The 16,523-nt window shown below is 38.4% G+C and overlaps 1 protein-coding gene across 3 annotated transcripts in view; it reads right to left on the bottom strand.

Moving 5' to 3' along the window:
- Positions 1–16,523, bottom strand: part of rarb.S (retinoic acid receptor beta S homeolog) — a 245,930-nt gene that overhangs the window by 24,964 nt on the left and 204,443 nt on the right. For 2 of the 3 annotated variants that reach the window (XM_041567529.1, XM_018269282.2), the window contains exons 4-5: positions 11,596–11,756; positions 847–1,023 (exon numbers count right to left, since the gene is read on the bottom strand). In XM_041567529.1, the coding sequence (XP_041423463.1) occupies positions 847–1,023; positions 11,596–11,756 (338 nt within the window). The remainder of the gene's footprint in view (positions 1–846; positions 1,024–11,595; positions 11,757–16,523) is intronic. The other variant, XM_041567530.1, reaches the window with a different exon arrangement.

The following is a 16,523-nucleotide window of genomic DNA, read 5'->3' as shown; positions in this document are numbered from 1 at the left end:
GACTGATTTATTTATTGGATCAAAAAACAACTAACGTTACGACTAGCACACTAGGCTAGAGTGCTAGCCGAAACTTTAGTTGTTTTTTGATCCAATAAACACTTGAAGACCTGTGAGTGCAAGCTTCATCTGTTGTTATATATATATACATATATATATATATATATACCAAAATAATCTGGCATTTTGTGTCAGATAAATGCTGCTGTCATGCTGAAGTTGGTTGAAACTCATGCCACTGTGGAGGCAGCAATGACATGGAAGCTCCCATCCATAACATAAGTGCTACACTATAAATATGTGTTTGAAATCTATATACATATATTTATTATATTAGAGCTTGCCATAGTTCACTTGAGGCAACACTAGAGAGTAGAAAGGGATATTTTGAAGGTTGCTTTTATGTCAACAGACAATATGTTCATTGCGAACATTTATAGTTTTCACTTAGCTGCATATTTATTTTGCGGTGTAAAACTAAAATTGCCACCAAAAAAACAGTGTAAAAAGCTGTGATAAATAAATGGTGAAGGTGTGTGTAATTTTATGCCATGTAAATGCCAGATTTGATGCCGTTATTTTATATTGCTTCCAGCAGAAGTCACATAAGAAAAAACAGGTAAAAATGTACACTGTTTTTTATGCGGAGAATCCTGGCGATATATGGTATATTATCCTGCCTTTTTTTACACAGCGTAATAAATATGCCCCTTAAAGTTCATTTACATAAAGGATCCATTGCTTAACCTCACCACTTAATACAAGTGAAACGAGGGTGTGCTGGGGGCACAGAAAGCAGGAGGATAGACTAGAACAAGAAATCAAATCACTGACATAATCACTTACCAAAATATCCAGACAAGCGGCTTTAAGTAGTGTGATCTGATCTGCTATGGTCAGGCTAGTGAATCCGGGTAAGCGTTTTGCAAATTCCACTATTTTAATAATGCACTTTGTCGCTAGTTCGCTAAATTTGTCCCATAGTCCAAGGTCTAGCCGTACACGTTGATCTGCGCTGGAGTTCTAAAGGGGATCAAAAGAACAGATTTCAATGCTCACCAACAGATTCTATGAAAACCCTTTTTATTGCAGTCATAAGGGTTAATGCAGGTGAATGATTTATAATAAAACATAAAACACATTAGGGTTGCCACCAGTCAGGTTTTCAGAAGGACCTGCACAGCCTGGTTTTCAGAAGGCTGCCGGGGTCAAGAAAGTCTGCCCGGTTTTTCAAATAAGAAAAACTAGGCAGGCCCCCCCCTTGATTGACATGGCAATCAGCCAATCGCAGATCTCCACGTCATAGCCCCGCACCATGATGTATATCAATTGATCCACCCCGTTGTGTCAATGACATGCCCCTGTGATGTCACTGTCCCGCCCCCTCCGGATCGTGAGCCACCGAAAGTTGGCAACCCTAACTGACATATTGGATATCCTGATTTTGTTGGAATCTAAACATCATTTTAGAGAGATATTACACATGACCATTAGGAATTATACAAGCATTACATTTTTAGTATGGCTTCTTTTAACATGTATCGGATCCGTTATCAGTAAACCATTATCCACAAAGCTCTGAATTACGGGGAAACCATCTGCCACAGAGTCCATTTAAATCAAATGATTCACATTTTTAAACATGATTTCCTTTATCCCTCTACTAATAAAACAGTATCTTGTACTTGATCCCAACTAAGATATAATTAATCCTTATTGGAAGCAAAACCAGCTTATTGGGTTTATTTAATGTTTGCATGATTTTCTATTAGACTTATCTGGTAGGAAGATCTAAATTACAGAAGGAATTGACTTTTTAGTAGACTAAAAGAATGGATATCCAAATTACAGATTACACCTTAACCACAGATCAACTTAATTGAGGTAGGTTTCACTAAAAATGTGCGCAAATTAATTTATGTCTATGGGGCCCATTTACTTAGCTCGAGTGAAGGAATAGAGGAAAAAAAACTTAGAATTTCAAATGTTTTTTTTGGCTACTTCGACCATCGAATGGGCTACTTCGACCTTCGACTACGACTTCGAATTGAACGATTCGAACTAAAAATCGCTCGACTACTTGACCATTCGATAGTCGAAGTACTGTCTCTTTAAAAAAAAACTTTCGACCCCCTAGTTCGCCACCTAAAACCTACCGAAGTCAATGTTAGCCTATGGGGAAGGTCCCCATAGGCTTTGCTATCTTTTTTTTGGTCGAAGAAAAATTGTTCGATCGATGGATTAAAATCCTTCAAATCGAACGATTCAAAAGATTTAATCGTTTGATCGAACGATTTTTCGTTTGATCGAACGAATTGTGGTAAATCCTTTGACTTCGATATTCGAAGTCGAAGGATTTCAATTCGGCAGTCAAATATCGAGGGTTAATTAACCCTCGATATTCGACCTTAAGTAAATTTGCCCCTATGTGTTTCACTTGGAACATCAAAAAAGTAAAAACAGATTCTAATGCTAAATAAATGCATATTTTCCATGTATCTGCTTCTTCTTCCCATGTGACTGTAGGCAAGCCATTTATTTATGCATTTCCCTTTTAGATTAGGAGTTATTAATGATGCTTTATGAGGACAAGAAATACATTTGTAGGAATTTGACTGACTATAAATTGTCATAACATGCAATGATTAGGGTAACTTGATTCAGAGGTATTTGCAGGAAGCATTTTGTTCTTGAAAGGACTTGTAAAATCATTTACTCAAATGGGTAATTATTGACAATATCAATAGCTGCAGAATTACCCTGTGGCACTGAAAATGTTTTATCCTAAAGCTATTATAATTATACTTTGGAAATGTTAGAAAATAATGTGCTTTCAATTTTGGTAGCAATGTTCTCTCGCTTCGCTGGAACTGGCATCAGGTGGTACATGGAACACACAATATCTTTTTAACCTAGTATCTCCTTTAAAAAAGTCTTTATTTTATCCAGCTGGACAAGGTACACAGAAGGGATGAGCAACCTGCTCTATAGGCTCATGGGGACTACTGGAAGTTGTAAGTCAACAATATCTGGAACGTTAAGCTTGTATGTTCCTGCTCTACAGTTTTCAGGACTAAAGATACTTACCCATTAAAGGAACAGTAACACCAACAAAAATGAAAGTATTTAAAAGTAATTAAAAAATAATACACTGTTGCACTGCACTGGTACAACTGGTGTGTTTGCTTCAGAAACTCTACAATACCTTATATCAGCTGTCCCCAACCTTTTTTTTTCACCCGTGAGCCACATTCAAATGTAAAAAAGTTAGAGAGCAACACAAGCATGAAAACAGTTCCTAGGGGTGCCAAATAAGGGCAGTGATTGACTATTTGGTAGCCTCTATGTGGGCTGGCAGTCTAATGGAGGCTCTGTTTGGCAGTACATATGGTTTTTTATAACCTAAACTTGCCTCCAAGCTAAGAATTCAGTATTAAACCACCTACTTTAAGACCACTTTAAGGGGTTGGTGAGCAACAAGTAGCTCCCGAGCCACTTGTTGGGCCTCGCTTTATATAAATAAGCTTCTGGGTGGCCATGGGGACAGCCATTCAATGCTGAAAAGGAGAAAAGCACAGGATACACAGCAGATAACAGATAAACTCTGTAGTATGGGAATGGGATTATTCAGTAGTTATCTGTAATTTACTATATTTCCTGTGCTTGAATGGCTGCCCACTTGGCTACACAGCAGCTTGTTTATATATTGCAAACTCCTATTCCCCTCATTCACTGAAAATAAACCTGTCACTTTTATCACAGAAAGTCCAGCCAACTAAAGCGCGTGGGTTAACTGTCATCTGTGTGCCCTTTAAGACATTCCTGCCAGTTAGAAAGACTGTACTTTCTTCAGATTTATTTTATTTCACCCAGAAAGGCCCAGGCAAAGTAAAGCCCATCAAGAGGAAATAAGATCAAGGAAGGGAAAGGAAAATCAAGTTGTGCAGTCATTCAGGCTGTAATTAAATTTAATAGGCAGTTTATCCAGTCCATAGCAAGGCTGCATGGTAAAGAGATACACAATGCAGAGCCTAAAGCAGGAAATCATTTGGCAATAGTTTATCCATCTGGAAAAAAAGACATTGCACGAAACCAGCAAGTGTGAACAAAATATTCATCAGTATTATATGAGATTACTTTATCATGCAATTGGGTTTGACACATATTCTATTACACATAGTCCCACACAGAATGCAAATGCAATATCCAGAGAGGGAGAGAAACAATGGGCCTTTCTGTCACTGATGCGCTTGTCCCAAATCTCATGATATTAAGTAAATATCTTACTGATGTTGTTCTTGGTTTGGGTCTCTCGTTCATTTCCTTATGCCTCAGTTCAAAGAAAGTGCAGTGAAAACAAAAAAGTTATTTAAAGGGGAACTAAAGTCCAAAAAGAACTTTCTAACTGCACATAAAATAATAGTATCACCTGGCAGAGCTACACAATGGGGCTCATTTATGGACACAACTGCAGTTGTGATTGTGCAAAAGGATGTAGTCATTTGATTAAAGGTCGTATTTCCGTCCAAACATGTACGTTGCAACTTAACATAGTTGCGCTTGGTGCCACTACAACAGCCCAATCTCTTGTTTTGAATCATGTGCCCAGTAAAGAATCACATACAGATCCCATTTTGAAGCTGAGCTCCAATTTTCAGCTGAATTGTGTTTTGGTGCATCACCCTCCAATTGAGACAAACTGAACTCCCCCCAACACCCACAATAATGGAATTATGGGGGGAAATGCTGCACTGTGGGTAAAACAATCTGGCAACTTGTACTGGGCCCTAATATGTTGGTACTGCATGGGTACAGAAATTGTGTGTGTGGGGGGTCAAATTAAAAAAAAAAAAAAAGGTTGTAGAAATATACAACAATGCTTAGCTGTTTTCCTCAGACATATCAGTTTTGTCCAACCTTGGGCCTCCCCATATGTTGTTGAATTACATCTCCAATCACTAAGAAAAAAAAATAAAGATCTGTGTTTCCTTAAAGGGAATCTGTCATGATTTTTATGATGTATTTTTTATTTCTAAATTACACTGTTTGCACTGCAAATAATTCAATCCACCATATAACATTTCATTCCTGAACCAACAAGTGTATTTTTTGTTGTTGTAATATTGGTGTGTGTAGGCAGCCATCTCAGGTCATTTTGCCTGGTCATGTGCTTTCAGAAAGAGCCAGCACTGAAGGATGTAACTGCTTTCTGGCAGGTTGTTGTTTCTCCTACTCAATGTAACAGAATGTGTCGCAGTGGGACCTGGATTTTACTATTAAGTGCTGTTCTTATATCTACCAGGCATCTTGTGTTCAGGAGCTGTTATCTGATTACCTACCCATTGTTCTGTTGTTAGGCTGCTGAGGGGGGAAAGGGAGGGGGGTGATATCACTCCAATTTGCAGTACCGCAGTAAAGAGCAACTGAAGTTTATCAGAGCACAAGTCAAATGCTTGGGGGCAACTGGGAAACTGACAATATGTCTAGCCCCATGTCAGATTGCAGAATTAAAAAAACTTTTGTCTTTTGAGAATTGGATTTCAGTGCAGATTTCTGCTGGAGCAGCACAATTAACTGAAAAAAATATTTTTTCCTATGCAAGTATCCCTTTAAAAAGATATCATTGTAGTTGATTATTCACCAACCTCAAAGTGGCATACATTTCTTTTTCTTAATGAATTATTGTTGTACCCACATATCATGGTTAGGGCCATAGCAGAGAAAGGGTTAACAGTAAATATGTTTTTCTTCTGTCTCCAGTTGAATATTTATCAGACTGCCAATCTAGAATACAAAAGTAGACCCCCAAATGTTGCAACATGCTTGGCCACAATATTAATTCCTGTTATTTAGCAGGACGTCTGCATTGATTGTTTTGACTAAAAGCAAGATTAAGCAGCCACAACTGAGAGGCACGTAGAAGTTTCGCCAATCTCAGCAGTTCTGCAGCCAGGTCTAAACATGAATTGTAGGGTTTCCTCTGTATTAACAATCACAGGAATATCAATTTCCTTAGACAATATAATAATCTCTGTTATTAACCAAACATGAGAGCCGAGGAGGTCATTGTCTTCATAACACTGCTTCATCTGTGTCTTCATTTGGAATCTGTAGACTGTCTGCACGCCTTCAAAGAACACCATTTTTTCCTATTTAAATAAATGATTACCCTTTCAAAATTATGTTTCACATTGCCAGCAGTAGAACGGAACCACATCACTGACATTTCACTGGCGCTTGACGTGAATTATTTAAGCTTTTAAATTCTTGATTACACCTCATGCTTACGTATCAGGGCAACAATCCAGAGAGTATTATGGCTTGCAAAATGAGAAGAGCAAACTCTATCTTCAAAATCTATTACTTGGTGCTTTTGCTGACAGGGTGTAATGTTTCAAGCTGGAGGTTACCCAGGGCGCTTATTTGATGGTGCCTAAACACAATCACAGCTATAAGATGAAGTACTCAGCAAACTCAAATACAAAAAGTGCTGCAATCATGATTTTATATATGCAAAATTAAATTAAGAAGTCCAATCCCCCAGGGACCCTGTAAAGTAAATCATTAGAAAAAAAGAGAAATGACAAACAATGTACTCTGGACCAAAACCCATAAAACCTGCAACCCTCCAGGGTATACACTTCTCTATACAATTAAAAGCAAAAGTTTGGGCATAGTTGGAGGAAGGAGACAGCAAAAAATACAGGGAATGGTCTTACTAATCATAAACAGAATTCTTTTATCTTTTAAATTTATGACCCTTGAGTGCTTCCCTAAATTATATAATCATGTTTATATTGATTCCCTCGCTCTCATTTAAAGGGCCATTACATCTTGTATAGTATAACTTGAATATAATGAATAGGGCTTGTGTTGATGTGATCTACTTAGACTTTGCTAAAGCATTTGATACAGTGCCACACAAAAGGTTACTGGTTAAACTAAAGAATGTTGGCCTGGAACATAGTATTTGTACCTGGATAGAGAACTGGCTAAAAGATAGACTACAAAGAGTGGTGGTAAATGGAACATTTTCTAATTGGACCAGTGTTGTTAGTGGAGTACTGTAGGGCTCTGTACTAGGTCCCTTGCTTTTAAACTTGTTTATTAATGACCTGGAGGTGGGCATTGAAAGTACGGTTTCTATTTTGCAGATGATACTAAATTGTGCAGAACTATAGGTTCCATGCAGGATGCTGCCACTTTGCACAGTGATTTGTCTAAACTGGAACACTGGGCAGCAAACTGGAAAATGAGGTTCAATGTTGATTAATGCAAGGTTATGTACTTTGGCAAAAATAATATAAATGCAAGTTATACACTAAATGGCAGTGTGTTGGGAGTTTCCTTAAATGAGAAGTAAAGCTTAACTAATGAAGTAGCTAGAAATGTTGTGCATTATGTTTTGGGTTTCTGTACCTGCCCAAAGCAACCACAGTCCTTTAGCAGTAAAGATCTGTGTCTCCAAAGATGCCCCAGCAGCTCCCAATCTTCTTTTCTGCTGATTCACTGCACATGCTCTGTGCTGCTTTCACTTTCTGAGCTTAGGGACTGACTCAAAATATACAGTACACATATAAATATCACAATATAAGGCTCATTAGTAATTAATACAGATAATTACTACATGGCAGCACAGAAACTAGTGCATCAGAATTTAATAATCAGCCCTGTAGCATCAGCTTTTATTATAAGCCAACCTTATTTTCTGCTTGATAATTTGTGACAGCCCATTAGCTTCCCAACAGCTGCTCTTGCTCAGAGCCCACTGAGCATGTGAGTGTGGCAGACACTTTCCAAGATAGTGATCCCCTGTGACAAGTTTGAAGTCCAGCATTGTTGCTATTGAGAAGCTGAAACTTTAGGCTGGTGCAATAAGTGTAGTATATAAAATATGGCATTTTTGAACATATTCATTTTTAGGGTTTATTTCTCCTTTAACTGAGAAGGATCTAGGGGTTTTTGTAGATAACAATTTGTCTAATTCTGGGCAGTGTCATTCTGTGGCTAGTAAAGCAAGTAAAGTTCTGTCTTGCATAAAAAAGGGCATAAACTCAAGGGATGAAAACATAATTATGCCTCTTTATACTGTAGGTCCCTGGTAAGGCCTCATCTGGAGTATGCAGTGCAGTTTTGGACTCCAGTCCTTAAGAGGGATATAAATGAACTGGAGAGAGTGCAGAGACGTGCAACTAAACTGGTTAGAGGGAATCTTTGGTGAATTTATTACAGGAAGAACATACATTCCATATTTTTTGGGGTGGAACCCTTTGTTGTATTGCGCATCCGATAGCTATATTTGTGCAAGGTTAAACATATTTAAGTGGTTAGAGGGATGGAAGACTTAAATTATGAGGGAGACTGTCAAGGTTGGGGTTGTTTTCTCTGGAAAAAAGGCGCTTGCGAGGGGACATGATTACACTTTACAAGTACATTAGAGGACATTATAGACAAATAGCAGGGGACCTTTTTACCCATAAAGTGGATCACCGTACCAGAGGCCACCCCTTCAGACTAGAAGAAAAGAACTTTCATTTGAAGCAACGTAGGGGGTTCTTCACAGTCAGGACAGTGAGGTTGTGGAATGCACTGCCAGGTGATGTTGTGATGGCTGATTCAGTTAATGCCTTTAAGAGGGGCTTGGATGATTTCTTGGACAGACATAATATCAGACTATTGAGTCTAGAGACTCTATAGTTAGTATAGATATGGGTATATATAATTTATCTGAGAGTTGGGAGGGGTGTGTGTATGGATGCTGGATTTCATTTGGAGGGGTGGAACTTGAAGGACTTTGTCTTTTTTCAACCCAATTTACCTATGTAACTCTGATCATACGTATTGAATTGCCTACTGATTTAATCACAAGCAGGGATATTGAAGCTACATGTTAATAGATTACCAGTATACAGCCAACACCCTTCACCCTTTTATTGTGGCTGTTTTGTTCAGGAGTCCATTATGCATGGAGAATTATGTATGCACTTGTAATTCTTGCGAGAACCAAGTTTCCCTGTTTAGCTCAAGAAATAACAAAACCATGTTTTTTACTTGTTAAAAAAATAGGCAAAACTGATATTCAGTAGAAGCCCTATGCACTGCACTCACGTTGAAGCCCCTTTAAAGGAATAGTAACACCAAAAAATTAAAGTGTTTTAAAGTAATGAAAATATCATGTACTGTTGCCCTGCACTGGTAAAACTGATATGTTTGATTTAGAAACACTACTATAGTTCATATAAACAAGCTGTTGTGTAGCAATGGCAGAAATGGAAAAAAGGCCATATGGCAGTGGTGTAACTACCGGGGGAGCAGGGGGTGCAACTGGGCCAGGGCCCCCCCGGCAGATCGCGCGTGCTGCAGCAACAGCATGGACGAGGGGGGGGGGCCCGGCTGCACGGCCCGCACCAGGGCCCTTCCCCACCTAGTTCTGTTACTGCCATATGGCACAGGTTACATTGTAGATAACAGGTAACATTATGTTCTGCAGAGCTTATCTGCTGTGTAACCTGAGCCTTTTCTCATTTGAATGGCTGCCCCCATTGCTGCACAGCAACTTATTTATATAAACAATAGTAGTGTTTCTGAAGCAAACACAGCACTTTTACCAGTGCAGGACAACATTACAATATATTTGTATTACTTTAAAACACTTTCATTTTTTGATGTAACTGATCCTTTAATAAGGTGCAATCAATTTAACTGCTTTTGGCTTTAGTGGGTCAGCAAAATGGGGTGGAAACTGTCATGGCCTCTGGAAGATCTGTAGCAGCAACTGATTTTCCCCTCTTGCTTCTGCAGGCTGCTCTTTAAATAAAGCCTTTGTTATTATTGATCTGTAGAGGAAAACTAATCTACATTCAGAAATTGTCCTGAATTTGATATAATGGAAAAAGCAGGCCACCCAGTCAGCAAGGTGAAATTCTCACTTAACTTCTTTCAACTATCAATATGGATTGTATGATAAATGGCTTTTATGGCTGTATAATTATTTTAGATGAATTTACTAAAAACAAATTTGGTCCACTTTCTTTATGTGAAGTGATCTTCTTTGTCCAATGACTAATGACTTCACGTGCCCTTCCTTTAATTTTTGCAAGTACAGTTTTAAATCTAACTGTAGCCTACATGGCTGAACTGATATTGAAGCCAGCTTAGGAAGTGATGTGAGAATCTAAATTACATTTGCACTTTTAGCTACTACAGAAGGGTCCATAAACATTAAAGGGATACTGTCATGGGAAAAAAAAAAATGTTTTCAAAATGAATCAGTTAATAGTGCTGCTCCAGCAGAATTCTGCACTGAAATCCATTTCTCAAAAGAGCAAACAGATATTTTATATTCAATTTTGAAATCTGACATGGGGCTAGACATATTGTCAATTTCCCAGCTGCCCCAAGTCATGTGACTTGTGCTCTGATAAACTTCAATCACTCTTTACTGCTGTACTGCAAGTTGGAGTGATATCACCCCCCTCCCTTTTCCTCCCAGCAGCCAAACTAAAGAACAATGGGAAGGTAACCAGATAGCAGCTCCCTAACACAAGATAACAGCTGCCTGGTAGATCTAAGAACAACACTCAATAGTAAAAACCCATGTCCCACTGAGACACATTCAGTTACATTGAGAATTAAAAACAGCAGCCTGCCAGAAAGCATTTCTCACCTAAAGTGCAGGCACAAGTCACATGACTGGGGGCAGCTGGGAAATTGACAAAATGTCTAGCCCCATGTCAGATTTCAAAATTGAATATAAAAAAATCTGTTTGCTCTTTTGAGAAATGGATTTCAGTCCAGAATTCTGCTGGAATAGCACTATTAACTGATACGTTTTGTAGCTTGTTATAAGAACACATTCCCACAACAGGAGGGAAAGGCTCCACTTGAAAATTCTAGAGATCGAGATCCCCCCACCTTGGTCCATAGTGGACATTCATCCTTTGGAAGTGTTTTTTCTCTCTCTATGAAAACTTGCCACTAAATAGTCAGTGGTGGGGTTCAGTGGATGAATAGTAATTGGCTAAAGAGCCTGGCCAATCAGCTTGGCATCATGTATTACAGGAAGAGTTAAACAAGGAAATTTTCACGTTTTTCAAACTCTACACATTACTAAGAAAACACTTCACGTTCTTGAGAAAACAAATCCAATATTTTACTAACACACCACCACATATATATATTATGTTTCCTCCCTTTGAATAAGCACTTTGGTTTATATGCACCAGACATTAAAATGTCAATTTTTAATGCAAAACACACTGTTGCGAAATAATTTTTAGGCCTTAACATAATCGCTAACACACCACAATATCTATAATAATTGCCCGTGTGCTTCTTCATTTTGTCTGCCCAGCTGGGACCCTCATAAAATTAAATATATTCTCACTATACGTGCTCTATAATGAAATGGGCACTTAGAACTTAAGACAAATCTATCAGCAGTACAAGAATGGAGCAAAGGTTTCCAGGTGAACACAAAAAAGGAAAATTAAACACTGCGATATAATGACTTGCTGCAGATAAAAAAAACTGTAATACATGCAGGTGCTTTTCCTTCAGGATAGTACTCATAAATCCTTAGCTGATTGAACTTACCGTAGTGTATTTTCCCAGTTGACATAGCGAGGGAAAGGTCTCTTGATGAGCTTTTCTGATTTTCTCTGCCAGGTCATCCAGCTCTGCTGTCATCTCGTAGTTCTCTATGAACTCTATCTTTGAAGGTTCCTTCTTCTTCTTGTTTCTGTCATTTCTGACTGCTGGAGGAAAGATGAAGACACTTCAGATATTGCATATGTAACTACGATGTTATGCGAGATCGTGTCCAAATGTGTGAGAGGTGGCATTTAATTGCTCCTACTGATGGGAATATGAAATAGATACTACTGAGAGCATTGCTGATAAACGCACATGAGGGGAACGAGAAGCTCATCGCTCAGGCTTGTTATAAGATAACAAACTCATCACATTAGCCAGGAAAATAAAACCTTGTTTATTAAATACACTCACATACATTTGAAGATGCACTATAGAATAACATTGGCCAGTCAATTATGATCAAAGGGTTATATAATAGAGGTGTTATATAATAAGAGAGGTGTTCTGCTTATTATTGTAGTAGTAAAAATTATTATTATTTTTTTAATTCACTGGTACACTCTGGAAACAGAAGTACTTTTGTACATTAAACAGGCACTACCCCATTTTTAATTTTCCGATGGGGTTTATCTAATGGAGCTGAGCACAGACAGAGTAGCTACAGCTCAATGTGAAACCTTGGGGCTCAGCTGAAAGCCATCCTCTCCGACCTAAGTATTACTATTACATACCTTGCTTGATTTGAGTAGTTCCCAAACAGTTTACATGCTTATTTGCCTGACCTGTTTTACTGATACTGATAGCAATGAATTGTTTTATCAGCTTATTTGTGTCTGTTTATTCAACATCACTGAATTGAAGGCCTACAACCCTTGGTTAAAATAAAATCTGTGATTGTTCAGTGGACAATGCAAATTTACATGAACTAGACAAAATGTATTTTCATCTCATTGCCATTATTAGAAAATTTTTCTGAATCGCAAACAATAAAAAGACGAGAACTTTCCTACACATGGTGCAGCAATCTATTACAAATAAAAGGTCCAATTTGTATGTCGAATGATACTGAGATTTAAAAAATTGAAATATTCCCACATGGTGTCAAATTCGTACACTGCAATTAGTTGGAACCCTATTCTAACTACCTACAATTAAAGTGTATAGTGCCTTATAACTATATATATAGTTGCCATAATACAGGTTTTATACCAACAGGCATAGAGACAATGTAATAAAAGCTGCAATGTTTGCTACAGTTCTAGAAACACAGAGCAACCAGTCATTCAGACAAAAGATTGTATTGTGGGGATACAGTGCTACGCAATATGTTGGCGCTATATAAATACATGTTAATAATAATGAAATTATGGAGGTGTAAAGTTTGCTACTGGTCTTGTAAGTAATAGTGCGGGGATCCTAAGATTTAGGTATGTTTTACTAAGGCAGTTTCCCCTGTATTTGGACACCCAAGTGGTCCTTTGATTCTCCCAGGCAGCCATGTCCCTTTTCCTGGGTCCATTGTAGTTCAAGGTTTCCCAGTAGGTGGCAGGGATAAAAATATTTGCCAGGTTATGAAAGTTTGAACACATTTCTGTAGCTTTTATGTTTTATTACAGTTTTACTAATGAAGGTGAATTGTCCTTTAAGCTGTGAGTCTAACTTCTTCCAAGAGACAAAACTGTTACAAATGTATATTAAGTATCTATTCTGGGCTCTCTGCCAAGAGCCAATTAATTTAGAAACATTCTTTTTTTAGCTGTTCAGTGCAGAGAAATCGGGACTTTCTAGTACAAACGCGTGACTGCAGGTTGAGCTATCAAAAGAGGGACTGCCCTACTCAAAACGGGACAGTTGGGAGGTATGTTTATGTTATAGTCACTCTAGGAGCGAAGATAGTGGCAGATTATTTTAGTGAGCAGCTTTCTGGCTCCAACAAGGAGAGTAGTTGGGGTTAGCAACCTTGCAGTGATCAAGCCGCCAGACAGGGACATGAGTGGGTGAGCTCAGGAGCAGGGAAAGAGTCAAGGAGCAAGATACCCCGTGAGATCCCTAGTGCTTGGGAAAATCACCAAGACATGTTGCACTACCCCCTGAGAGGGATCTACAAGTAATATTTGAATGTGTGAAGTTTTTCCTCTGTGTGCTGTGATTGCACTTGACGAGTTATATTGCCTGACTGCTTTGAACCATATCATCTGTCATTGTCCAATAAAGAAGTTTGAAAAAAAATCACCCTGGACTGCTGTTACTTTCAGTGTGATTCATATGTGCACCAGGAGACGCCCAGGATCCACCTGAGGGTAAGGTGCTTAAAGGGGCCACTATACACTGCTGGGAGTTGCAGGGAGTTGACCATAGCCTCAGGGTGCCCAGAATACACTGGCAGCAAGTCACACTATTTCCACACATCTCAGGCCCAAATTCAGGTGTGCTACGATAGCATGACTAGACCTGGGAACAATTTGCACATTTTATTATATTAGTGCAAAGTTCATCTTTCAGCAACACAATGATCAAAAACACAATGCAATGTTATACTGTAGTGATCCAGCCAGAGTTGTCATGTCAATCCAAATAAGAAACCCTAAGGGCAAGGCCAGACGTGGTGTTTTTGCAGCGTTTTTACGTGGCGTTTTTAAAAAAGAACAGCCAGGCGTAAATACGCATAAACTGCACTACCACTGAAACCAATGGAAAACGCACTATGGCAATTCACACAGGGCGCTTGCAAGCTGAAATCCACCACAGGACACCAGTATTGGCGTTTTTTAGCAGAAACGCCAATACGTCAAGAAACGACCAAATCAATAGACTTTATGGGATCTGCACACTTTGCGTAAATACGCAGCGTATTTTAAATATGGCGTCCAAATTCTCAATGAAAACAAAGAGAACAATGAGAAATGCATGTTGGGAAAACAATCCTACGTGCTGAAAAACGCATGTTGACGTTCGCATGTGGTTTCCGTGGCGTATTTACGCCGGGCTGTTCTTTTTTAAAAACGCAAAGTAATAACGCCATAAAAAGGCCACGTCTGGCCTTGCCCTTCCACTATTAGAGAACTGGTTACACAAGCATCATTCACTTGATACATACAGTATAGACCAAATCATTTTCTACAGTATTGGTAACAGGTTTTTGATATTTATTTTTATTTCTTCTAAAACCTTAAAAACCTTTTATTGGGAGACAAAATGAGACACTAAAATGTCTCTTTATTTAGTTGTCTTCCTTATTTAAACATGCAGAGTTTATTCCATTCTACCTTTAGGGGAAATGACAATGCCGAATTATAGAATTGCATTCCAATAGCCTGTTCTTTTTACGATCCCTTTAGAAATCTAATTAACGTCAAAATGTCAAGTATTACAAGCCTGCAATAAATCTCTGATCTGAAATCTATTTAATTGATTCTTTGTCTTAGTATTGCCATAAAATGTATTGTCATCTAACAGACAAAAGAGAGGATTTTCTATTATTTTGAGATCCAGAACTCCCCAAACTCATATACGTTTTTTCCAGTATCTGTTATGCAGAAACATGTATTTAGTGTCCTCTTTCAACAAATAATACTTTTATCTGAGCTCTTTTTTTTCCGCAATAATATGCCATTACATTGTAGTTAGTGTTAGCTAAGCTAGCATCAATCTACCCTGACAGCAAAACAATAGGGTTTATAGAAGTTTCAGTGCATTTTAGTAGCAATGTACCACATTACAGTAAGATCCCTTCATTGGAAACTCCAAGTTCAAGCATTCCAGATAACAGATACCATATCGCTCACAGCAAAATAAAACATGCTCGGTAGATTAATATCAACGAGGATCATAAACCCGAATTATGTCAGATTAATTTAAAAATTCAATATATATACAGGTAAGGGACCTGGGTTTTTTTCGGATAACGGATTTTTTCCATAATTTGGATCTTCATACCTTAAATCTATCAGAAAATCATGTAAACATTAAATAAAACCAACAGGCTGGTTGTGCTTCTAATAAGGATTAATTATATCTTACTTGGGATTAAAGGAGAAGCAAACCCTAAAATTAAAAAACACTACTCCCCTACCCTACATAGACCCTCCAGCCTAGCTGCTACCCCGGACAAATGCCCCTAAGTCTTTACTTACCCCTCGTGCAGATTCTGTCCAGCAGAGTTCACGGGCGCCATCTTCTTTTCCTTGGTAATCTTTGGGAAGTGCTGTATCGGCACATGCACATTCCCCCGAAACTCACAGAAATTACCGAAGCTCCGGTAGAAGACCTGAAGATTACTGAAACGGCTACATATGGCGCCCGTGAATTCTGCTGGACAGAACCTGCACCGAGGGATAAGTAAAGACTTAGGGGCATTTGCCCAGGGTAGCAGCTAGGGCGGGGGGAGGAGGAAGGAGGTTCTATGTAGGGTAGGGTTCTTTTTAACTATAGGGTTTGCTTCTCCTTTAAGTACAAGCTACTGTTTTATTATTACAGAGAAAAAGGAAATCATTTTTAAAAATGTGGATTATTTGATTATAATGGAGTCTATGGGAGATGGCCTTTCTGTAATTTGGAGCTTTCTGGATAATAGGGATTCCAGAAAAAAGATCACATACCTGCACAACACCAACATATTCTGCAGCGTTTTACAGTGATTACAGATCATTTACATCAGTCCCTGCCCCAGTGGATTTTATAATCTAAGGACCATATCAAATTTACACACACAGGGGTCCCCAACCTTTTTTACCCATGAGCCACATTCAAGTGTATAATAATGCTGGAGAGTAACAAAGTTCCTGGAGCTTCCAAATAAGCACTGTGATTGGGTATTGCTAACTTCTATGTGGACTTGCAACAAACAGGAGGCTTAGTTTAGTAATACACATGTTTTTTTATGAAACTAAACCTTGCGTTTAAACCAAGCATTCAAAAATAAGCACCTG

This window comes from Xenopus laevis, chromosome 6S (genome assembly GCF_017654675.1).
Source record: "Xenopus laevis strain J_2021 chromosome 6S, Xenopus_laevis_v10.1, whole genome shotgun sequence".
Lineage (NCBI taxonomy): Eukaryota > Metazoa > Chordata > Amphibia > Anura > Pipidae > Xenopus > Xenopus laevis.
The sequence above is the reverse complement of the archived record's forward strand: the minus strand, read 5'-3'. Positions and strand labels throughout refer to the sequence as shown.